The sequence below is a fragment of the Rhinichthys klamathensis genome, unplaced genomic scaffold (assembly GCF_029890125.1).
Source record: "Rhinichthys klamathensis goyatoka isolate OS25496 unplaced genomic scaffold, OSU_Roscu_1.1 h1tg000050l_1, whole genome shotgun sequence".
Taxonomy (NCBI): domain Eukaryota; kingdom Metazoa; phylum Chordata; class Actinopteri; order Cypriniformes; family Leuciscidae; genus Rhinichthys; species Rhinichthys klamathensis.
In genome coordinates, this window is record NW_026606596.1 from 1124417 (window position 1) to 1150967 (window position 26551).

Consider the following 26551-nt stretch of genomic DNA (forward strand, 5'->3'; position numbering starts at 1 on the left):
TGCTGCTATGAGATCAGCAGGAAAAAACATTACAGCACTTACTGTGAAATCTGTCTGAAACATCTGTGGATCCACCTAAAAGTTAAACTCCAACATATCTTCAAAGTGACTAAATTTAATTCAGAATGCAACTATAATTTTGCATTCTATAACCACTTTCTTCTTTTACCATACAGTTTAAAGTTTGGGGTCAATAAGAATTTGTATTTAAGAAATTAAACTTTTATTTAGCAAGGACACATCAAAATTGATCAAAAGTGACAGTAAAGATATTTATAAATGTCACAAAAGATTTCTATTTCAATTTTCAAATAAATGTACTTTTGAACTTTCTATTCAAAGAATCCTGAAAAAATGTAATCTCTGCTTCCACAATAATATTAAGCAGCACAACAGTTTTCAACACTGATATAATATGAATGGTTTCTCATTATTACCAAATCAGTGGAATGATTTCTGAAGGATAATGTGAGACTGAAGTTTGACGTAATGGCTGCTTAAAATTCAGCTTTACAATTACAGGAATAAATATTATAATAAAGTATATTCAAATAAAAAAACTATTTTAAATTGGAATAATATTTCACAATATTCCTGTTTTTATTGTATTTTTTAACAAATAAATGAAGCATAAAGGGGGTCGCACACCGGACGAGAAGCGCAGCGCCGCGTCGCGCAGCGCCAGGTCTTTAAAATTCGAACACATTATTCTCTATGAGTGTACACACACCGGCGGCGCCATTCGGCGTCTGTCCGCGGCGCCCAGCTATGGCTCAGGACCTTGTTCAAAACCCTGCCGCGCCACAGAGCGCCATTTGCATAATTTTATATTAAATTTACATTTATTTGTCTCAAATCGTCGTTAATGTACATGGCTTCACCCCGTGCTGTTTTCACTCGGGTTAGCTAAACGCTAGCTAAATAAATACTATTGTATTATGTGACATAGTTGCCTAGACAACGGATAACGTTACAACAAAATAACAGACTCAACGTGATAGACACTTTTACTTGATTAACGTTCAAACATCAGCTATTATTCAATGAACATAAAAAAATAAATAATTAATCAAGATAAAACACACATCGTGCAGCTCTTCTACCAGGAGTTGATTCAAAATTGTGCTCGCGCCATTAGAATGTGCGCGTCCGGTGTGCGATACCTGGAGTTGTCCTAGACGTGGCGCGACGCGGCGCTGCGCTTCTCGTCCGGTGTGCGACCCACTTAAGACTACTGTTACATAGTGTCTTATCGCCGTGACTCCTAGAGAGTGTGTAGCGGGGTCGTGAGGTTAGGGCAGACTGGAAGAAGATGATGATGAGTCTGTGTTATATGCAGTTCTATATTGTTTTCCCTACAGAACCAGACAGTAGTCCCCAAGATAATGGCAACAGTTCACACACTCACCCAAAACCTTAAACAAGACTTAGTGGGAAAAGAATCGCTTAACATATGGAGGAAAACGTGAAAGTAATTTTTCCATGGACAAAGAGTTTAGTTTAGGATTAAAACTGTGGGTGTTTTCCAGACACAGCATCTGCCCCGGGCTGCAACAGCATTTTATTTTCATCTACAGAATATTGTATTTCCAATGATGGCTCCACTGGGAGCTTGGCAAGCTGTGAATTTGATCAAATGTGTGCCTGTGTAAATCAATAGCACTTGACAAAAGATAAGTGACATTGTCTGAATGGGCACAATGCCATTACCAGCACTGCACTGAAATTCGACAGATCATCACAGATCCAGAACATGTTCTAGAAATCATACCCAGTACAATCAACACGCCATGCTAATAAAGTGCCTGCTCCTTTTTCAGCAGCCTTGGTTCTGGATATATTTTTCCCATATGGTTTTTACAAAATATTTTTTTTTTTAAAGGAGCCAGGAGCTAAAACCAACCAGCTACAATGTGTATAACAACATTACTAACTTTGATTTAAAGCAAAAAAGCATTTGAAAATCAGACAAAAAGATAAAAAAGGTAAAAGACTGGGTACCGCTTTAAAAATGAGGGAAAGAATTACAATCCCATGAAGCACTGCAAATGACAACGGAATCAAAAACCAATGAAAAACACAAAACTATTGATTTTTAAGTGTTGTATATAGAACAACATTTTTATTTCACAATATACCCTATAAAAAAATGTTGTAAATATACAAAAGTAGTATTGAGATCAAGATCAGAGAGAATGACATGCGTCATTTACAGTACTTCATGGAAGTGGGCAGTCAATGAGAGCTCTTTTGGCACAATTTGCTTGCCACAGTTCTCTGATTGGCAAAGATTTCTTGACAGAATCATGGGTAATGTCGTATTCACAAGGAATTCTGCTGTTAAAGGGATAGTCCACCGTTTTTTCATATTAAACTATGTTATTCCCTTAACTAAGACGAGTTGATACATACCTCTCTCGTCTCAGTGCGTGCACTCAATCGCTCTGGCGCGCGAGACACTTTGATAGCACAGTTCATTCAATACGGGCCAAGCAGAGAAGCGAGCAAACACCTCCACGTTTTCCCTATTTAAATACAGTTACACGAGTAGTGTAACTCGACCAAGAATGGTGACACAAAATAAAACGTTGCGCTTTTCTAAGCGTGTAAAGTGGATAAACTAAAGTGGATAACGGTTGTATGGCGGAATACCACAGCAAGTGCTTGGGAGCACTTCGACTCGGCGCAGCAATATCGTCACTCGTGAAAAGTCCTCTCCCTCTCCGGAGTGATGATATTGCTGCGCCGAGTCCATAGATATATCCCGGCAAACACAGAACGTTCCCCTAACGTTCCCGTATGGTTCCCATTTGGTTCCCATTTGGTTATTTTTTGGGAACCAAACGAGAACGTTCTAGGAACGTTCCCTGTAGGTTCTTTTTAGGTTCTATTTTATAACCTAAAGGGAATGTTCCCAGAACGTTCCCTGTAGGTTTTTTTAGGTTTCATTTTCCGAATAGGTTCCCGGAACGTTCCCCTAACCTCAAGGGGACGTTCTATTTACGTTAAGAAAACTTTCCTGGAGAACCAATAGGGAACATTCTGGGAACGTTCCCAGAACGTTCTGGGAACCAAAAACTAACGTTCCCGGAACGTTCCCAGAACATAAAATTGTTAGCTGGGATGCGCCGAGTCGAAGTGCTCCCAAGCACTTGCTATGGTATTCCGCCATACATTATAATTATCCACTTTACACGCTTAGAAAAGCGCAACGTTTTATTTTGTGTCACCATTCTTGGTCGAGTTACACTACTCGTGTAACTGTATTTAAATAGGGAAAACGTGGAGGTGTTTGCTCGCTTCTCTGCTTGGCCCGTATTGAATGAACTGTGCTATCAAAGTGTCTCGCACGCCAGAGCGATTGAGTGCACGCACTGAGACGAGAGAGGTATGTATCAACTCGTCTTGGTTAAAGGAATAACAGTTTAATATGAAAAAACGGTGGAGTATCCCTTTAAACAAAATAATGTGCACTGATGACTTCAAAAGCATACCATCAATTAACCTTGTAGCTCACAGTAGGTCCGTCATGAAATAAAAATTGACACTATTTACTTTGTTAGTGCACATTACTAGTCTTGTGGTGAACACCACAGTTAATACACAGAAAAAATGTGTCGTGATAATCTTTAATCAAAATCTGAAAATTCCCTTTCGCTCTGAATGGCGTTCCTTCTCTGATGACGTCAGTTTGATGGCTTGGGTTGAATATCCTTAACCACTTCCCTCCAACTGTCAGTCTGCTATGTGCGAGGGATGGAGAGGAGGAGGCTAAAGTAAAACCCCGCCCTCTATTCAATATTCCGTTTCACTTGGAAATAAGTCACAACACTGAGGTAAAGTCGGTTGCAACTTCCAGTTCACGGGGACTTTAAAGGTTTCTAAGTTATTGTTAAAAATAAAATCCCCTATGAAAATCAATGGGATTTTTACTTCCAGAACCTGACTGTTGCATTCTATTCAAACTGTAAAGGGGGTCGCACACCGGACGAGAAGCGCAGTGCAGCGCCGCGCCACGTCTAGGACAACTCCAGGTATCGCATACCGGACGCGCACATTCTAATGGCGCGAGCACAATTTTGAATCAACTCCTGGTAGAAGAGCTGCACGATGTGTGTTTTATCTTGATTATTTATTTATTTTTTATGTTCATTGAATAATAGCTGATGTTTGAACGTTAATCAACTAAAAGTGTCTATCACGTTGAGTCTGTTATTTTGTTGTAACGTTATCCGTTGTCAAGGCAACTATGTCACATAATACAATAGTATTTATTTAGCTAGCGTTTAGCTAACCCGAGTGAAAACAGCACGGGGTGAAGCCATATACATTAACGACGATTTGAGACAAATAAATGTAAATTTAATATAAAACTATGCAAATGGCGCTCTGTGGCGCCGCAGGGTTTTGAACAAGGTCCTGAGCCGTAGCTGGGCGCCGCGGACAGACGGCGAATGGCGCCGCCGGTGTGTGAACACTCATAGAGAATAATGTGTTCGAATTTTAAAGACCTGGCGCTGCGCGACGCGGCGCTGCGCTTCTCGTCCGGTGTGCGACCCCCTTACGTGACAACAAAACTATAATATACCAGTTATAAATCAGTGAATCTGAATAAATACAATGACAGCATTTAGTTTTGTTGTGTTGGTGCAAGAACAAATATCTCTTCTAGGAATAAGGCATAGGAAATTAGTTTGAAACTTTAAAGAGCAGTCTTTCGGTCTAAATCTGATGTCTGGCTAAAAAGAAAAACAGGCTCAGGGCTCAAATTTCAGCGCGGGATAGCGGGTATTGCGCATAATTCTAATCATTCCCGCAGGTCTCCCACTTATAATGCGGGAAATTCCCGCAAACATTGATTCACTTTAGAAGGCAAGAATTACAAGGCAAGCGATACTACACTCGCGTTTCGGGAGTCAGGACATGACGGAATTGTCACTTGCACAATTGAGCCAGCATTGCATCGTCACTAAAATCATTTTCACGTTTTTTTTTTTAAGTCTTAGCAGTTTAAACATTCAAGCGATTTTAAACCATTCAGTACTCGCGCGCTCTCTGAGATATGTTTTTCTCTGCGTGCATACATACAGTAATGCCACCTCACAAACAGCTCGCCAGTAACAAAAAGTTCTTTTTCAAGGCTTATATCGCTTTAACAGTCAAAAACACGCAAAAGTATGTCAAAATTCAGGTCTTGGTGAGTATCCTCGTAAACACAGTCGGTTATGTCTTAAGTATAAAACGCATGTGACAGTATAATGAAAACAGTAATGGAGCGTTTCTGTAGTATTTCTGAATACTAGTGGTAGACCTAAAAACTTCTCTTTATTTGTATCTTTATTCTATTGTATTTATTTGTGCTTCTTTTTTTTCCCAATTTAATCCAAAGATTGAAATCAAGCTTCCATGTGTTGTGTAAACTTAACTACAAAATTTCCCCATTGTAAAAACGCAATGAGTGAGCAAACATTTAGGTGAGATAAATGTAATTAAAAAAATGGTCTCAAAATTAACCCCCGCAGGTCTTAGCTGTTCTTTTTAAAAGAGACAGCAGGACAGTAAAGATAGGACTTTAGTCACTAGGTGATAGCACTATCAGATCACACCCAGCCCAGCTGACGATAACACACACTAAGTCAACGCCACACAGGCCAATCTGTATGGACCACTGCAGTGAACATGGTCTCAATATGATGAGTGATCTCATGCATTACACACAAGCAAGAAAAGCAAACCAGCAGGTGTGTTGAGCGCACCTCTGTGTGCGTTGCTCCCTCAGGCTCAGCAAATCTGTCAGGGTCTATTACTGAGGAAGAGGAAGAAAGAGACTCTCTGAATGTCAAACATTAAAGCAAATGCCATTTCCACACAACAACTCTGTATAGAGAAGAAGAAAAAAACTTATAGAAGATAAAAAAGATAGAAAGGAAGATGGACATTCTTTGACACTATCAGCAGAATGATGGGGGAGTGAAGTATCTGGACTGTATAGATAAATAGTGTAAAACTGCACTAACAGTGCCACTGGATGTGTATGAATGTGATATAGCAGCAAGGTCTGCTTCAAAAAGAACTGAATATGCATCACAAGCATGCTGTGGGGCACCATACACGCATGTAATATGCAATCCATGTTTCTCTCAACATTCACCAGGTGAAGCTTTTTTCTCTAAACAGAGTTTGTTCTTGCATATCTGTAATGTTACTTACTCTTTGAATGGTTAAGAAAATCTTTTTAATTCAAAGCAAAGGCAAAGTGAATTTCATGCACTGATTTGTCCATTCCCTGTTGAATGTTGAGAGAAACATGGATTGCATATTACATGCGTGTATGGTGCCACACAATGTGCTGTGCCCCACAGCATGCTTGTGATGCATATTCAGTTCTTTTTGAAGCAGACCTTGCTGCTATATCACATTCTTTGACACTATCAGCAGAATGATGGGGGAGTGAAGTATCTGGACTGTATAGATAAATAGTGTAAAACTGCACTAACAGTGCCACTGGATGTGTATGAATGTGATATAGCAGCAAGGTCTTTGCAGCAAGGCAAAGTAAATTTCATGCACTGATTTGCAAAGAGTAAGTAACATTACAGACATGCAAGAACAAACTCTGTTTAGAGAAAAAAACTTCACCTGGTGATAAAAAAAAAAAGATAGAAAAGATGATCGACATTCTTTGGGTTGTCACAAAATGGCACTATTATCAGCAGAATGAGGTGAGAGTGGAGCATCTTCTTGACTGTAGATAAAAAGTAAAACTGCACTAACAGTGCCACTGGATGTGTATGAAAGTGATATAGCAGCAAGGTCTCGGTACATTAAATACACTTTGCCTGGCTTTGAATTAAAGGGGTGGTTGATTATGATTTCACATTTCTAACTTTAGGGTGTAATGTTGCTGTTTGAGCATAAACAACATCGGCAAAGTTACAATGCTCAAAGTTCAAAGCAAAGGGAGATATTTTAATTTACAGAAATGGCTTTTTAAGGACAACAATAAATGACTGATAGGGACTACACAAGCTTCCTCCTGGGTTAGTGACATCACTAACTCAAATTTACATAAACTCTGCCCCCGTGAACACACAACAAAGGGGGTGAGTCCATGAGAAGAGGAAGAGTTGTTGTAGTAGAGCACATTTGTTAGTCTGCTCAAGCTGTCGCCTTCGTCTTTTCACATTTATTGTAATACAGTACAGTGTTTCCCCTCGGATTTTTTTCAGGGGGGTGGTAGATCCCCGAAACTAGTGTCGCAGTGCGGGCGTGTTACGGATACGTGGTGTAAAATTTTTTGTCATTAAAAAATCACGTCTAATTAATTGAAATCATGAAACTTATTATAAACAATTATTAAACTTATACAATATTTAAAAATATATATTTTTGAAAATATATGAAACTGCGCGTAGTCTGCACCATTCATTCACACAGAACATGTAGGATTCATATTTAAAGCTGCAGTCCGTAGCTTTTTTGGGGTTAAAAATTATCCAAAATACATTTGAGAAAATCCATAACCAGCCAGTGTTCAAAACTATCTGCTTGCCTTAGCTCGATTCCAAGCGGTAAGCTTGTAATAATATTTTTAATTTCAGTGGTACTGGTGGATTTCCGCGGGAGATTCGAGCATGTCTTTGCGTCATTACGTCACATCTGTACACATAAAGAAGGAGTCTCGGCTAGTATAAGCTATATTGCAAGTGAGGATGCTGGAGGTGGAGATTTATAGCCTTTTATTACAGCACTTGATATAATTATTAAACGTATTAATTTGATGGCGGATCCAGAAAGGTTCAAACGACAATCACCAGTGACAACAGATTCACCCGCTGTAAAATGCAAAAGACTTCGTTCAGACTTCGGAGTGGCTACAGAAAAAAGAGAGACTGCAACCGGGCCCATTCGAAAACAAGGATACATATCGGAAGGACATTATATGTAGTCACGCAATGCTGACGTTGTTAACATTAACAATTTGAGAACAAAGTATAATTTGCACGGTTTTGCGTGATATGATAACTTATAAGCGTTTCTTACATTTAATCAGAGCGATTTACTGCAATGTCAGAACCAGATCAAAAGTGGATGCAAAGATTTGTGTGCCTTTTCTTTTACCATTTCCCAGTTGTTTTTTTTAACAGCTTGCCTTCCTCCTCCACACCACCTTTAATTGTGTCATTATTTAAACGCAGCACCATTCCAGAAAGACGCTACATAAAATGACTTCATCTAAGAATATCTGGCAGAACTATTTTTGGGCTAGAGAATCTTGTAGTCTGTAAGCTTTTGTGGGTAAGCTTCAGATCTAACATAGGCTACTCATCTCGATCCAAGTAGTTTCAATACTTGCTAACAAACTAACAAAAAAACATCTACTTTGCTGTTTCGTAAAAATACCGTATTTGATTTTGTTGATGTTTGGAGGGCAATATGAGGACAGTGAAGCAGTGGAAGCCTTCTGGGTAGATTATGGCTCGTCGCATCAGTATCCAGCTCACACCAGATATATTTGTTTAACAAAGCCACATTCACCAGACCAGAAAACATACAGATGACCTTTTCACAGTCAAATATTACATTCTTAAAATAGATTATTGACTCTCTACAGAACTAAAATGAAACATTTATATAAAGTTAAACCTGCATATTTGACAATTCCAATGAAAGAAGAACATTAATTCATCAAATAAGTCACTTATTGATGAAATCTGATAATATTCCTACAAAAGTCACTTGCTTCTCAAGCTCAACTGCCCATGTGCTTTAAAAGCCAATAAGCCCACACAACATGCACTCATTTGCACATGCACCCAGTGATACAAACACACTAGAAGCTTCTTGGTCTTGAATCCAAAGAGGTTAATTCAGGAGTGGTCAAACAGACAGACAGCTGTCTCTCAGCTTATAGATCCGTCAGGGTCAGACAGGCAACTCATCCTAGTAATCCCAATGAAAGTGTCTGATCTCAGCTAACAGGCTTTCACTCTCAGCAAGAAACCTCAATCAAAGAATCAAAGAGAGCTTGTGTTCAGAGCCAAAGTTGTGCAAGAACACTGAAGTGCTCATATACACTAACTTCTTATTTGACAAAGGCTAAAATGAAAACCTAAAATGCATCAAATGCTGTATTTATACTCAAATCTCCATTAACATTTTTTCAACAACCTTTTTAAACCACAATAGGTAGGAGGATATATGAGACCAAAAAGACCCAGTATTAATCTTCGTTTAAATCATCTAGCAAAACATATTGAATAAATAAGTCAAGCAGAACAACGGAATGGCTTTGCAAAAAATGACACGCCATAAACCTATATGGTGACAAACGTATCTGATGAATTCAATTTTACAGAAATCAAACCTGACATTTCATTTGAAATATTTCACACCGTAGCCAAGAGCCTTAAAAACAGTTATTTTATTTTGCAGGCCGGGAAAGCTTGAGGCTTCAGCTTGGATGGGTTCTGCAAGTGAGGATCTTTCTATGATGCTGAAGGAATTCATATTCTCACCAGTAAAGAAAGTGGGACAGATAAGTAGGGCTAGAATACGCAATAATACGCTAATATTCTTAGGGAAGCCTTGTTTATTCAGGATGCACACAAGAGAAAAAGTAATCATTAACCTTCAACAAACAGTTAAACTTAAGTTTTCCAATGTGTCAGTAGGCTCTAGAGTCTTCTCATGTGCAAAGGTAAATGTCAAATCATTGTAAACACTATAAAGAATGAAGCAAAATGTCAAAGTTCTGATTTTAAAAAGGTGGAACGTGCCTCTGGCTGAACGAAGGACATTTTAAATGTGTGTTGTATTTGTGTCAGATGAGAGCACACCAGAGAAAAACAGTAAATCTGAGGATTACAGAACACCTAGTGCTGCCTAAATGCATCTCTTTATACAGAATGAAAAGGGAGGGGAAAGAGAGAGAAAAGAGAGAATGCTCTGAAAGTACTGAGATGGCAAAAAAACAATTCCTTAAAGGAACACTCCGACTTTTTGGGACTTTAGCCTATTCACCTTATCCCCCAGAGTTAGATAAGTCCATACATACCTTTTTCATCTCCGTGCGTGCTATAAGTCTGTTTGACGCACCCACCGCTAGCCTAGCTTAGCACAAAGACTGGATGTAAATGGTTGCAGCTAGCATACTAATCCAAATAAGTGACAAAATAACGCAAACATTTTCCTATTTACATGTTGTGATTTGTATAGTCACAGAGTGTATAAAAACAAATTCACATGAGACACAGACATATTTTAACCGTATAAATACTGGGAACTATATTCTCTGAAGGCGAAGCACTGCTACTTGGGCGGAGTGATAACCGCAGCACCTGAGACGCGATCTCTGCTCCTCACCACGGCTCGTCTCAGGTGCTGCGGTTATCACTCCGCCCAAGTAGCAGTGCTTCGCCTTCAGAGAATATAGTTCCCAGTATTTATACGGTTAAAATATGTCTGTCTCATGTGACTTTGTTTTTTGTACACTCTGTGACTATACAAATCACAACATGTAAATAGGAAAATGTTTGCGTTATTTTGTCACTTATTTGGATTAGTATGCTAGCTGCAACCATTTACATCCAGTCTTTGTGCTAAGCTAGGCTAGCGGTGGGTGCGTCAAACAGACTTATAGCACGCACGGAGATGAAAAAGGTATGTATGGACTTATCTAACTCTGGGGGATAAGGTGAATAGGCTAAAGTCCCAAAAAGTCGGAGTGTTCCTTTAAGTTCTGATACTTGCGCACAGGATGGAAAGGGATGAGAGAATGACACAAAGAGATGTGCCTTGTGATGTGGCCATGAATTAAACATGAATCCATTAAGACACTTAACAGCTGGCTGTCATAAAGCATTTTTCAGAGGAACATCTACAGTAGCAAAAGCCATTATACACACACATTATGGTGTGTCTCACACACACACACTGCTCACTTAAAACAGAAAGATTTCAGCATAAAGAATACGAAAACTAGGTTAAATTATATAACTACCACTGCATGGGTAAAATAGGTTTTATTTGTTCACAACAGAACAAATACCTCTTCAAACGTTACTGTTTGCCAAGTACCATGAAAACATGGCTTATTATATCCAGAGGCAGTCTCCAGGGAAACAATGTGTTCTGCAGTCAATTACACTCTTTTTTTTCTCTATATCTCTGATTTTCTCTCTGCAACTAAATCTCAATATTTCTGTCTCCTTCATTTAAGCTCTCTTTAATGTGCACTGGCTTTGAGCTAAATGCTGTTGCAAATACATACAGCCCTTATGGACCTTCAGGCACACACACTGAAAATGAATGAATCACTATTTGCAATTCACACTGATGCTGTACAGGCCAGGGGCCCGATTCACGAAACATTCTTAACAATAAAATTCTTATTAAGTGCTATTTTCTTATTTTAGAATATTTTGCATTCCCAAAAACATTTCCTAATGTTCTTTTTCTTTTTTCTTAAAGGGATAGTTCAACCAAAAATTTAAATTGTCATTACTCACCCTCATGTTGTTCCATCCAAACCCGTAAGACATTCGTTCATCTTAGGAACAAAAATGAAGATCTTTTTGATGAAATCTGAAAGCTTTCTGTCCCTCCATAGACAGCTACGCAACTACCAATTTGATGCTTCAAAAAGTTCATAAAGAGATCGTAAAACTAATACATATGATTTGAGCGGTTTAGTCAATTTTATGGAGAGAAGCGATCGCTTTATATGATGAACAGATTTAAATTTAGGCTTTTATTCACATTTAAAAATTGATCAGCGGAAATAAACAGCTCAACCGAACCTGCTTGACGCGCGGGAACAAACCTCATTGGTTCTTGCGGAAGCTCAAAAGTGCAGCTTAACAACAATGCATCTCATTGGTTCTCGCACGTCAAGCGAACATGCTTAATCTTCCATTTACCACAACTGATATGCGAGTTGATGATTGTTTATATGTGAATAAATCCCTAAATTTAATCTATTTATCATATAGAGTGATTGTGTCTCTTCAGAAAATTTGGACTAAATCGCTCAATTGATATGGATTAGTTTTACGATTTAGTTTTAGATTTCATCAAAAAGATCCTCATTTGTGTTTTTCAGATGAATGAAAGTCTTACGGGTATGGAACGACATGAGGGTGAGTAATTAATGACAATTTTCATTTTTGGGTGAACTATCCCTTTAAGATTGTTCGAAGGACAAATCTTAAGAATTTGAATTTCTGACAAGAATGTTCTTAAAAATCATTGTATATATCCTCTTAAAGTTGGGATAACTTTCAATAGCAGTCTCTAACTTTCAATTTTTCAAGAATTGCACTTAAGAACATTTTTACAAACCTCTATTTATCTTATCTATCCAAATAATAATAATAAAAAGAGTAACAAATGTCAAATCACAATTGTGAACATTTATGGGGATTCTAATGTGGTACTTTTTTTCTTTTCTTTTTTTTTTTACATTAACCTGACCAGGGACACCAGATGAAAATCTTGGGTAAATGTGGCATGCTTTATACTATTTCGATGTATTAATGCGTAATTAATCTGGCCCTGAGCTGAGAATGAATGTAAATGTGAGATGGCTCAAGAACTTGGTGACTAGACCCTTTATCATCACATCCCTGAGGATGTTAACAACTAAATCCAAAACTTAATGCAATGACAAGGTCATGTCATACACACAGAGACAAGCTGTTGACACCCATGTTCAAGGTTATACTCGGCAGGTGGGCCTTGCAGATGCTTTTTAGTTTTTGTTTCCTAACATCACATGAAAAACTCAAATATTTGCGCTGAAATGCACTGTAAACTTCCTTCTTCCCCCATTACAACATATAAACTCAACTCACATCCATGTATGATCACTGTCTCATATCCCCAGAAGCAGACTATAGGAAATTATCATGAAGGCTGTAATGAGATAGATGGTTGATTTATTGGAACTGGGCCAGAACCCAAAATGTTATTTGTAAAATATTACAAAATAGGTTGCGTATAAGCACCACGGGCTAAATGTAAAGATTGCGACATGAATCCTCCCCTCATGCTGAGAAAATAGCACATAAAAAAATTTGTGCATACTAATGATTATCTAGGGAAAACAAATCACTTTTTCCCGCACGCTAGGGTAATTTACATATGTAGGAACAGATTACAATTTGCCTTAACATTAGAGTGGTGTTGACTTGAATGATAATGCTGAGGCAGGACGCATGTGTAAGTGTGTGTGTGTGTTGAGGGGGTTGATTTGAAGAGCTAGGGATGCAACGATTACAGATTTTGTAAGTACGATTATTGTCTGAGAAATAATCACGATTTAACGATTATCACGATTATTATGCATCAATTAATTTGACAACATTACTTATGTATAATATCACATAAACACTCAACACTAGATTTGAATGTGTTATTTATTGCTGCCACAACACAGTACAAAATTATAAAATGACAAACAATAATCAATCTCTTCCTTTGGAATTAAAGAGAAGTGCTTTGTACACATCCAGCATTTTTCTTTTAAAAATAACAAATTAAGTCAAAGGCTGCAGGGCTCTTTGATTGAAATGGATCACAAAATTATTAAGTGTTTAGTTTGTTCTAAATTTATTTTCAACCTGAGGTAGAAAACTTGAAAACATGAAAACAGTATCTTGTTGGTATTTGACATAAAAACATAAATAATACTAATAAATCCCAATGAAAATAAGAATAAACAAAGTATTTGGCTCTATTGAATTAAATGCAAGCTAAATATTAGGCATATGTATTTATTTTAAAAGAAAACAAATATAGTCCAAATGTTATCCACCAAAATTATTGTACTTATTTTAATACTCTTTATTAATTATTAATCCAAATTTTACATGTGCCTTTAGAAAATCATCTAGCCTATTATAATCTCATTATTTTGGTTTGTTTGTTTGAAGTTTGAGTAAAAATTATAGAAAGAAACTGAGAACATCTCTCATGCAGTGTTATTAATAACTGAAATGCAGTTAATTGGTAGTCGTCTACACGGCCCTGATCTTATGTTAGTGTTTTACACCGGGCATATTAAAACTACAAAGCCTAACATTTACTCAACACAGACGGGAGAAAGCAATAGGATATTAAGTTAAATGTTCATTGACTGAAACTCTTGAGAGGACGTCACATTCTGTTTTCCACAGACTTGCGTAACCAAAACATTCCGCTGTTTTTTTGTTGTTGTTTTTTTTTACGTTGCACTGAAAGCTGAAAGTTGCACGCCGCGTTCTCCTTTTTCCAAAGCGCTAGGGCGGTTGCGCTCCGGAGGCGTCTGTTGTTGCTGTGTTGGTTCTTGTCACTTGACCCACGGTGCGCTTGCGGCATTCTGAAAAGTTTAGATGTTTTTATCTCGATGCAGCGCGGACGCGCTTGGAAAAAACGAGCGCGTCGCTTCCATTATGAGCGCGGATACCGTGCGCCTACATTTGAAATGAACTTGAGCCCGCAAAAGACGCGATCTGTGAACAGGCCCTTAAGGCGTTTTTCCGGTGGAAATAGAGCGTCGCTGCTTAGTCCCTCTGCCATAGTGGTTGACGAGCACGGCACTTTAAGCTGGTGCACCGCTGGTGTAACTTTGTTTTCGTTTTGTGTTAGGTGCAAAAGTTCAGTTCCATGCAGAACACTCAGTGTCGATTAATTAACCGTGACGTTTTAAAGCTCGGTTAATTGCGAAATCCGGTAATCGCTGCATCCCTAGCAAGAGCATAGCATTTTTTTTTTCAAGTATTTGCAAATTTGCTTTTTCTCTTACACACTGACAGTCAATCATGTGTAATGTTTCTCAATGAGATAAAAGCTTAAAATTGGTTTCTACACAGCTGCTTTACTTCTCGCTTCCTTACTTCTGGAGGAACTAAATCTCTTTGATAACATACAACATAGCGAAGGTCTTATACACATGATTACATTTCCCCAATCTAGATTATCATCTAATTGTAGAGAGCTGGAACGGACTTCTTGCTTCTGTCTGAAAGTGAAGTGCAGCTTTAAAACCATCTCTGAATTTGGCAATGTTTAACTGTTTAAATGTTTGGCTAATGCTGGACCAGGGATAAGGTAGTTTTAAAGGGCTAATCTTAGTATTATGTAGTAAAGGCTGATTTATACTTTTGCTATGTCATAGGCTGTGTAGCATGCGTAACCTGTGGAGTAGCCTGGCGTGCACCTCACCAAAAATGCAACAACGCTACGTTGTGATTGGTCTACTAGAACTAAGGGTGTCACGATTTCGATTTTAAATCGAAATCGACCGAAATTAAGTCACAATCTCGAACTTCGAATTAAAAAAATGGAATCGTCGATGCTGCCACGCCCCCATGTCACGTCCGGTCGGCGTGCCAAGCGGAAAAAAACACGCGTGTTGAAGTGCTGCGAGTCAACCTCCTCTAACTTAGCTACAGCCAGTCAAAAGATAGCATGGCAACTGCAGATGCAGGAGACCCATCGACAGAACTTGAACCCCCTACTCTTTCATTGAAGTCGCCGGTGTGGAAGTATTTTGGATTTCCAGTGAGTTATGTTGACAACGTTCGCGCTTCAAAAAAGCCACAGTTTGCAAGCTCTGCTATGTGCGTGTACCATATTCTTCCACTGGCAGCACGACTAACATGGCAGGGCATCTCCGCAGGTACCACCAGGGCCGGCGCGTCCATAGGCGAACTAGGCAATTGCCTAGAGCGGCACTTTTGTAAGGGCGGAAAAATGTGTGCCAACCGGGAATGAACAATTCACAAAATAGGTTATTTATATTATTTACTGAGCTGCCGCCGCCCCGGCGAGTCCCTGCTCTCACGAGTCATGACTGGGTGATGGGAAGTTCGGATCATTTTACTGACTCTCGAGTCATTTGAGTCATTTCGTTTATTTAAGTGGCTTTAAATGTTATACTTTTAACAGCCAAATTCCCCGATCACATCCACCTACGCAATGTTGATCATATTCTGAATTAAGAAATCATAATGCAATAAAAAATTATTTACAGGGAACATAAATAATTACTTTACCCTCCGAGTCTTACGTTCATTTGTGTGATCCGTTCATTGCGTCACGTGACATACGCAATGAACAGATCGTTCATTAATCACCTATCAGGGACTAATGCATGGCAACAATCTCCATAGAACATGAACTGGCTCAGAGAATCGAAATAGAGGATGCAGTTAAGAGCTTTGGTGCGATGAAGGCCCGCCGTGCGCGCTACCAAAACGTAAGTTAAGCTTTATTTGCTCTTTAGTCGTTATTTAAGATGCTGAACCTGCTGATGATATAATGTGCTTGCGGATATTTCATTTGTGTGTGTTTTACGCACATAAGAAAGTGGTGTAAAGAGATTTGCAAGCAACAGTAATTTGAGGAGGTGAAATGTGATTAACTTTAATATTGTTGACATTTTGGGCACACGCGCGTTGCGCACTATTTACGTTATATGTAGGCCTATCGCTTTTTGGTCTTTGTGTGTTGTTGCTGGTTTTGCGTTATATGTATATGGCATATTGGTCTTTGTGTGTTGTTGCTGGTATACGTTGCAAATAGAGGGGCGGCACAATTGTTTTTCGCCTAGAAGTGCACGCGCCGGTCCTGGGTACCACAAAAACATAAATTTATCTGTTAAACCAACAACTGCTTGTTTGTTTTGTGAACTTGAATGTCATCTTCTGTGAAGAAGACTGCAGTAACAAAGAGAAACTATGGCAGGTTATTTTGCTTAAGTTTCCAATTGACTAAAGATATAAGTTATATTATATTATAAGCACTTTATGTTGTTAATAAATGTTTTAAATTTGACAATGTAGTGTGGCATTGCGAACAAAGGTCAGATATTATATTGCATAAAAGTCTAAAAATGGCATAGCAACCTGTGCTTTAAAAAAATTTAATGTAAAAATCGAGAATCGAAAATTAAAATTAAATTGAATCGAAGATTTGGAGAATCGTGACACCCCTAACTAGAACCCCTCCCTGCATTTGTCATTGTACATTAACACCTCCATGTAGCCTACAGCGCAGAGGCTACGCTGCAGGTCCGTCACAGAAGTAGAAATCAGCCTTAAGTGTCAATATTTGATTTTATTCTCCAGCTGATTCTTAAGCAGACTGATAACAAACTTTATTTTTCCAGTTAATGTTTGTGTGAGAGAGACGGAGAGAGAAAACAGTGCTGGAACATAAAGCTTCTGAGTAGAAGACCTTCTAAAGTAAATCCCTGTAGACATGATTCCAGCATAGTGAAAACTCTCACACACACACTTGTGTGTACACCTTCACACAGACATACCAATGTCAAGCTGGCAGGCATACAAACGCGCACACGCACGAACACACAGTGTCTAAGGCAAATATAATCTCACACACTGGAGCCTGACCACTCTCTCCCACACAAAACACATAAGCCTATACACCATGCATTAGAAGCCACATACTTTTAGAGAATATGTTCCCTCCTAACAATTTGGATTAAAGAACAACTGTTTTTGGATTAAGAAAAACTGCTGCATGACTGACTACTTTTCATACTACATTTAATAAATGCTGAAATATGCTGATAATCTAAGATAAAATTCACAAGCTAAGTGCACCACACATAAACACTGTCCTCGGAGGACCGGGAGAACACAAAGGAAGGATCATGTTAACCCAACCTAGCAGTCTCTAAACAGGGAGGACACGATCTACATTCTGAGTAATTCTGACAGACGTCATCGGTGTGTTTATGACAGGACACAATGGAGTCAGTTAAGTAATACACCTTACTAGTTACTCAATCATTGCTTGGCTTGCTTAGTTATACTCCGTAGATCACCAGAAAGTGTAATACTTTACCATTCAAAGGTTTAGGGGTGGCAAGATTTTTAATGTTTTTGAAAGAAGTTTTTAATGTTCACAAAGGTTGAATTTATATAATAAAAACAAAATACAGTAAAATTTCAATTTAAAACATTAAAATGTATATATTTAATTTTTTTAAGAAATCATTTATTTCTGTGATGGCAAAACTGAATTTTCAGCAGTCATTACAGTCTTAAGCGTCACATGATCCTTCAAAAATCATTCTAATGTGATGATTTGCTGCTCAAGAAACAATTCCTATTGTATGTTTAAAATAGTTGTGCTTCTTATTATTTTTGTGGAAACCAAGATACATGTTTCTTCTAACAGTCTAAAGTCCAAAATAACAGCATTTATTTGAATTAGAAACATTTTGTAACATTATAAATGCCTTTAAATCATACTTTTATTCAGCAAGGTTGACAGTACTTTAAAAAAAAAAATCTTACTAACCCCAAACTCTTCAACAAGACCAAAAGGAAGAGAAAGCAACTGATTCTCATCACTAGTTGTGTCAGCCGATTCCTCATTAAATCACCTAACATCCACAACTCATTGTTCCATCAACAGTAATATCATCACTCCTGAAAAATCCTCTCCCTCTCCGGAGTGATGATATTACTGCGCCGAGTCCATAGATACATATGCGCCGAGTCGAAGTGCTCCCAAGCACTTGCTATGGTATTCCGCCATACATTATAGTTATCCACTTTACACGCTTAGAAAAGCGCAATGTTTTATTTTGTGTCACCATTCTTGCTCGAGTTACACTACTCATGTAACTGTATTTAAATAGGGAAAACGTGGAGGTGTTTGGTTTGGTCGCATCTCTGCTTGGATCCTAATGAATGAACTGGGCTAAGCTAAGTGCTATCAAAGTTTCGCTGCAAGCCAGAGCGATTAAGTGCACGCACTGAGACGAGAGAGGTATGTATCAACTCGTCTTAGTTAAGGGAATAACAGTTTAATATGAAAAAACGGTGGGTGGAGTATCCCTTTAAAGTCAGCTGATTGACTTTCGGTGTATCAATGAAAATGGTTGAAACTTTTTTTTCCACAGTAAAAACAAAAAGTCATACAGGTTTGGAACAACATGAGGGTGAGAAAATGCTAACAGAATTTTTATTTTTGGGTGAACCACCCTTTTAAGTTGGCTTTATATCCTTTGAAGTCCACTTCACAGGGGAAAATTAAGGGACTGGAACATACCCCTGAACTGTTTTTGAATTTCTGTCTGACTCTGAATAACAAATGGGAGTTTATTAGTCATGTGTCTGCATTAAGACTCATTATGGGATATAAGCATTACTGAGGGGTGAGCCGAGGGACACAATGATGGATGCACTACAGGTCCTCTTATCATTGCAGAAAAAAACAAGGTGGTGCCTATAAGCTGATGTGAGATGGATGGAGAGATGCAGAAAAAGAGGTTTCATGACCTTGTGTTTATGGAAGGTTTATCAGAACAGTGGGATGGGAGAAGTGTAAATCCCAGCCCAAGTCTGCATGGCTATGATCTGAGCTTCACAATGATTCACACATCTCTGAAAAAAAAGAGAGAAAAACTCCTACCAGCCTTTACATACTTAACCCTCAACCCTGCCAAATCCCTCTGAAATACGATTCCATTCTCTTCCATTATCCCTTTAGATTCCTTGTTTCATTCGTCTCTGCGTCTCACATGATATACTTACAATGATCACACTTTCTTCCCTCCATCCTCTTCAAACTCCCACTCATACACTCATCCATGACTTTAACCTCTGCTCCCATCTCTCCTTTCTGTTTGAATCGCTTTCTTCCGTCTCTTTCTACTCCCCTCTGTTCCCGGGTTGCCTATTTCAGCATTTGCAAGTGATGATCCAAGAATGCATTGCAAGTCTCCAATTGAAACTAGAGTGACCAGGAATAAAAAAAAAAACTTACAACCTTGGTTATTTATCATTATCACGAGGTCTAATGGAACGTGATCAGCCCGCCGTAATGGCCCACTAACTCTCCAAATTGAAAAAGAGGGCAGTGAAAAAAGGCGAGAGAGAGAAAGGGGAGGGGGCTTGGCACACTGGAGTGTTGTAACGTAACAGGAGTAGGTGTTGTCTGCGTCTCAAGTACGAGTCTTGCATCCTAAAATATTTATGATAGCAGAGGCCTGAATATTCATACGGGTAGTGTGTCCTCTCTTAGATGGAGGGCATACAGCACATACACAAACACAGGTGCTCAGAGTGTGATTCTACTCTAAAGCTCAGTCCCTTATTCAGGAGGACAGCACCAGGGGGAACGTTGTGTTGAGAGGAGGAGAAAGACACTACAGAGGGAGCAAAACACACAGGGCTTTGAGTCGCAGGTGAAGTCGATATCAACATTTCGTTTTGAGAGGCTTTGCTGGTTGGATTAGACAACGCTGCTGCAAAACAGAATAGAGATTGTGGCCTGAGGCCATAACTCAGCAGCTCGTCTCTCCTTAGATTACACAAAGACAAATCTTGGAGTATCTCAAATAAATATCTTTTTGCCTCACAGCATGCCCTCCAGCTGTACCTTCTCAACATCTTTTCCTCTCTGTGGGTGCCTACGTCAAACAGTTTTTGTTTATTCTAAAAGTAAGCTAATTAGAAAGAAATTATATTTCTTAAGAACAGTAACTGCAATGTGATTATAAAAAAGAAGTGCCTTACATTAACCCTTTAAACCCGAAGTGTACGCCGACATCCATTGAAATGTGATAATTATTGAATTAGATAAGAAATCTGCCTGGTAATTTTTTTTTTTTTTTTTTTTAAACCCTGTTTCTAAATTTTAGCTTGTCATTGTCATTATGTTGAAGTCCTCATTTACTAATAAACCATTGTCATGGAGTGTAACATGAACCATTTTCTGCTGAAACCTGATTGACTCTTACTGTAGAAAAATTTGAGACCTCAGAGCACTACTTGTCATTACGTGATGACTAAAAATGGCTAAATTTGACATTAAGTGATGAAAAAAAAAATACATACACATTTAAGCATTTTAATGCTTTCGAAAAAAAGAAAAGATAAAAATACAGTAAAAACAGTAAAATATTATTACTTTTTTAGAACATTTAAATTTGCAATTTAAAACATTGTTTACTAGTTTAGTATATTTCAGACTAACCCAAGATTTAATTTTTCAATGGATTCCACCTCCACTAGCTGGATGACTATGTTTGGAAAAAAAGCAACCAGGAAACCACTTTATAACAGTGAATTCTCTACAATCACTTTCCAAGGAGCCATGTTGCTGTGTGCTCCTACAGGTCTCCTAGCAACGGTCTCCAGGCAGGGTCTCCAGAGTAGGTAGGTTTATCAGGTAACTACATCACAGGTCTACTCAAGGTTGAGGAGGTTTTTGGAGCAGTACACTGACCTTAAACAGGGTTAAAACAAGACACTACACTCAGTCGTTTATTAAATGGGAAGGTCCTATGGGTTCTTAATGGCTTTTGAAGACAAGTGTGAATCAAACTTTAGAAAGGAGAAGCAGATAGCATTGAGGACTTGAGTGCATACTACAACATGGGCCGGACATGAATGAGTGATCTTGTGCACATACACGACCGCAGGGGCAAAATAAAAGTGCTGACTGACCAGGGATGTCTGACAGCATCTGGCTAATATCTAAGTGAAGGGACAGTCCTGTCAGAGCCTGTGGAAGGTATTTTTGGGAATATATCTTTAATGGACACTAGGGATTATAGGACAGAACAGGGAAGACTACAGGACTGGACAGTGAAGACATTGTGTTGTCTCAAACCTTAGAAAAGCCATGCAAGCTCTCTTTGATTTTTATTTTTAATAAAATATACACATAAAAAAATTACTTCGTATTTGAACGGTGAATGCGAAATGGCTTAGAGTAGACAGGAGACATGTTCTGTGTTGACAATTCCTATTAAAACCAGAAGTCTTTAAAAAGAATCAGCTTTACTTACGTCACAGCCACAAACCCTGATCTGACTGACATGTAACGCAACCAATCACAGTTTGTTTTGTTCTGCATCATGTTCAGTGTGAAAATGTAAAGTCAATGACCCTACAATAACAGACCAGCATACATCTAATAAATTACGTTAAAAAACTTAATTTAAAAAAACGTTGTGCAAGTTTACTGCAACAATAGAGCCGCGAACTTCACATACTTTGATCCTGATGATGAGCGCTCATTGTCACAGTTGTAAACATGACGGCGTTCTTCTTCCACGAGGGGTTTCGCGTCACGGCATTTAAATCTACAATATGTAATTTTTTTTGCCGCTAGGGGTCGCTAACCTCTTACAATAACAAAGACGTAGATTGATAAGCGGAATCATGGAACTTACTGTCATGCTGATGGATCTAATAATGTTTATGGAAGAGTGAAAACATTCACGTTTTTTTTAACATGACTGTGGTATGAAGCAGGGAGCGATTGCTAATGAGAGACAGATATCAGCGTCACACGCGGATCCCGCGGATATAAAGTAATAAGGACAATTAATTCTACCGAACTACACGCAAGTGCTTTATTACTACACACACAGGTCAGTTTATTAGACGAATGAAACTTGTGAGGTAACGCAGCGCTGTTTCACTTGGTCTAACGTTACAGTATCACACTAAACAGCATTTGAGTGTGTTGAAAGTTATAATGTTATTTTATGTGTTAGTTGGTTGGATATATGAGACTTGTCTAGCAGTAAGCTAGGTCAACATTAGAATAGCATTCTGATCATATTCATTTCATCATGTTGAGCTATAACATTGATTTATTTTATGTACATTTGCTCACCTGTCTCATAAAGTACATGCAAGAGCGGCGTCTCTATCAAGTCGTGAAGCTCTGTCAAGTCGATGTTTGCTGCGAAGCTCTCGGGATCTCGAAAACGCCACGGTATGATCCTCGTTTTAGTTCTCCTTTTGTCCCAAAGTCTGCTTGCTATGATCCATAATGTTTGAACGAAACAACAATAGCGTGCCGCTAAACATTACGTAGTTGTCCAGATCTGTCGCCATGGTTACTATGGCAGTACAAGCGTAAACCAGGGATAACGCGGATATCATGTCATTGACAGGCGACAAGTCACAAGGGACGGGCACTATTTAAAATAGTGAATTGCACTGAATTTACAAATTCTTGGAAACCTTTAGGATAATGTTGTATACAATTGAAAGAAATAACACTGTGCAAGTGGTTTTTGGATATTTTGATACAAAATGATTACATGTTGTACCTTTAAGGTGATGTGTTCTAAAATAATGGTCACCTTGTGCAGGACATGCATAAGTCAGGAGAGGTGTCGTATTTTGCCAGAGAAGGCAAATGTGGTCTAATTTCTGCAAAAGAATTGCTGAAATTTAAAGCTGGTTTGTAGAATACCAAGAATACAGACTACTTTGCTGTAATTGGTACTGTGTAACTTATTTAATGTTAAATTATTGTAGTTGAGTTTGGCTTAGGTTTTATTGTGAATTTGTTTTATAAATTTGTTGTGTTTTCATTTTTACTTATATCTATACATTTAAGTATACTTTAAAGTTTTAATATATTGTTCTATTGTAAGAATTTTTTTTATATTGTTCTATTGTAAGAATTTTTTTATTAATTTTTTTCAATAAAAAAAACATACTTTAATGTCATTCACCATCGTTTTGTGGCTCTTTTTTTTTTTTTTTTTTTTTTTTTTTAAGTATTGGTTCAGGCACCGGTACCATTTTAAAAGAATCGATTTGGCACTGGTATCGTAAAAAACCCAACCGATACCCAACCCTACTGGTGGAGATATCTTTGCAGAATCATGGATGTAATGTAGCCTAGTTTTTTACCAGAAAGTCCATTGTTAAACATGATTATGTTAAAATAATGCAGACTGACAACTTTAACAAAATATAGCACTGATTAACAACCTTGTAGCTCACTACAAGTTATTGTTAAAAATAAATTCCTTTATAGGAAAACAAAAAAAAGCTTCCAGAATCTGACTTTTGCACTCAATATAAAAGAAAACAAATTGGTCTTCTACACTAACACATTTCTGGTTACTAATATTACTTAGATAAAACAAAACATCAAACAGGTTAAACCACTGGCATACTACATTTATTACATTGTTTACAGCCATGAGTCTCCTAACTTTGCTGAGTATCGCCATGTCAACCACTCCAAATTCAGGAGAGACTCCTGCATTCTGTCCGCAAACAGAACAATAATTTAGAACTTTTGCAGTGTTTATGTAGAATATAAGAGATAAAAAAAAGCTAAAATCGCTCAAGGATGGTGAAAATACAAATGACTGGCCAATCCACACTGTTAGAATTACAGTTATGTAGCCTACCACTATACATCACCTAGAATAATACTGCAAATTCTCTTTACAGTAAATAACTGATTCTTTCTTACTGTGTTGCCAAGAAGTTACTGTAAAAACCCTTTGAAATGTGTGCACATAATATTCATGAAAGATCATTGACAGAAGTCTCATATCTATTTATTTATAACAAATGACATTATGCAATATTACACCGGTGAAAAGGCCATGTCTTCACACACCTTATTTCACTTTATGAATAATCAGTATTGTGACAGAATGACAACACAAATGAGAAATATCCTTGTAGCCAGCACCTAAAACAATATCCCTGTCTGCGGAGAAGGACACAGAGCACACAAATGTCAGACTCAAAATTCTGTTGTGACGGTAATGAGTTTGACAAGTTAACAACACCATGAAGGAATAAATGTCACCCACAAGGCAAGCCAACAAAAACATACCTGAATGTATCCCACAGTAATGGGAAATAGCTCAGATAAATACCACGAGCAAGCTTGCACACATTCCACATATGCATTAGGCTAAACCAAAAGCAGTGTGTGCGTTATTGTTAGATTCTAGTTTATCAATAACCAGGTAAGTCATTGCCCTATCCATGCCATTCTTTCTCACTTTATTTTTTTCCTTGTGCTGGTTTGTATGCTATGCAACCTGAATCTCTGTCTAAAGAACACAGATAACCTTTTACCACAACTCCACAAGCAGTTCCAGATGTTACTCAAATGAGAAATAAGCAGAGGAGTGTTAATGTTCATGCTTGTGTTACCTCATTCCCTTCCTCTCATGAACCACCAGCTAGTCAGCCAACAACCAGAAGTGCCCAATAGAAGACAGCATGTGCAATTCACAGAAAATCAATGTGAACTGGAGACAAGTCCACTGCCAAACCTAGTGTGACTGTTTGCATTCTAAGCCAAGGGATCAATCAATATCAGGTCTTGTATGTAGACTGGATAATGAGCAACCTCAGTTTCAGACATCTCGAGGAGTCTTCCTGAAAAGGGGGGTACACGTGGAGCTTGCATTGGCAGATGGCAGTCTGAAAGAAGCCCCTCTTGATGGCTTTAAGACGGTTAAGCCTATTGTGTAAACTGCTAACTAACAACAATATTCAAGAAATGTATTCTGGAAAATGCATAATTCCACCTAAGCTTGAAAACATGGAAATGAAATGACGCATATCTGCTACAGCAGCAGCATAAGATAAGACTTCATACAGATAATGGAAATAAACCGCTAAATTAACAGCTTTGCGCGGACTGGGATTGTTGGTATCAAGGCGTCGTTAAATCGACAATGAAAATAAAAACAAACTTAACTCTCCAAATGTACAGTAGGCTTTAATAACACGTATTACCCGTTACTTCAATTCGGGACGTGTATATATGCTTTTAGCAGGATTATATTTAATGTAGACTATAAATTGTGTTTTCCTATTGTCCCTTATACACGAAACATTTATTATTTAATAAATTATTGTAAAATAATAAAAAATGAATTTCATTTATTAATAACAAATTTTCTTTATCAGCTGATAAATTATTGGTGTCTAAATATCGCCGAGGTCAGATTTAAAAAAACAACAACCTGCCATTAGACTTTGAAACTAACGTTAACGTTAGTGGCCGTTTTTTCTTCAACTGAACACCGTTTAACTTCGCTTACGCTGGTCAGTAGGCTACTACATTGACCAATTTGGTTTACAGCTGTAACTTATACAGAAACGGTAACACTATAAAACTCTAAAACAATATATAACAAAAAACTAAAAGGTGTAAGAAAACGAAATAAAGTATAAAAAAAAACTTTTGAGGGAAGGTAGCCCGCGAGCTAACTAGTCCGCAGCCTTCCGGACAAAAAATAAATAAAAATAAAACTTACCTGCGAGAAGAATTCCATAGATTAAACAGAGGCAGGTCGTGCTCAGATCCATTCTTCTGATTTTAAGTCACAATTTAGTAATATGTGTAAGTATAAAAACAACTTTTCTCCCCGACTTGAACTGTTTCGTGTTCACTCTTCTTTCGCCAGTCTCGCGCAGCATCAATAGTCCACTAGCTCAGCTCGCTCGCGCAGGTGGATTGTGGCTGGAATCTGCACACGTGATTTCCGGAGGTATCAGCCGGAGAGTTTTCACGCCCTCTTGCGTACACATGCTCCAAAAGCGACAGAATTTCCCGCATGTTGAATACTTAATTCCCATACCACCAAGTGAATTCGCAGCTGTGTTTGGTGCAATTTCTTCTACAATATGTTGTTCTAACAGCAAAAAATATTTAAATTACCAGCAACTCCCACCCCTCTCACCAAATCACTCCCTTGTTGGCAAAAGATGTTTCTCCTGTCGTCGTCGTTGTAATA

General features: G+C 38.1%; 1 protein-coding gene across 1 annotated transcript in view; it reads right to left on the reverse strand.

Moving 5' to 3' along the window:
- cxadr (CXADR Ig-like cell adhesion molecule) overlaps window positions 1–26252 on the reverse strand; it is a 64489-nt gene extending 38237 nt beyond the window's left edge. Inside the window, exon 1 of the mRNA XM_056247648.1 lies at window positions 26072–26252. Within this exon, the coding sequence (XP_056103623.1) occupies window positions 26072–26123 (52 nt within the window). The 5' untranslated portion in view covers window positions 26124–26252. The remainder of the gene's footprint in view (window positions 1–26071) is intronic.
- Window positions 26253–26551: the final 299 nt, after the last annotated feature.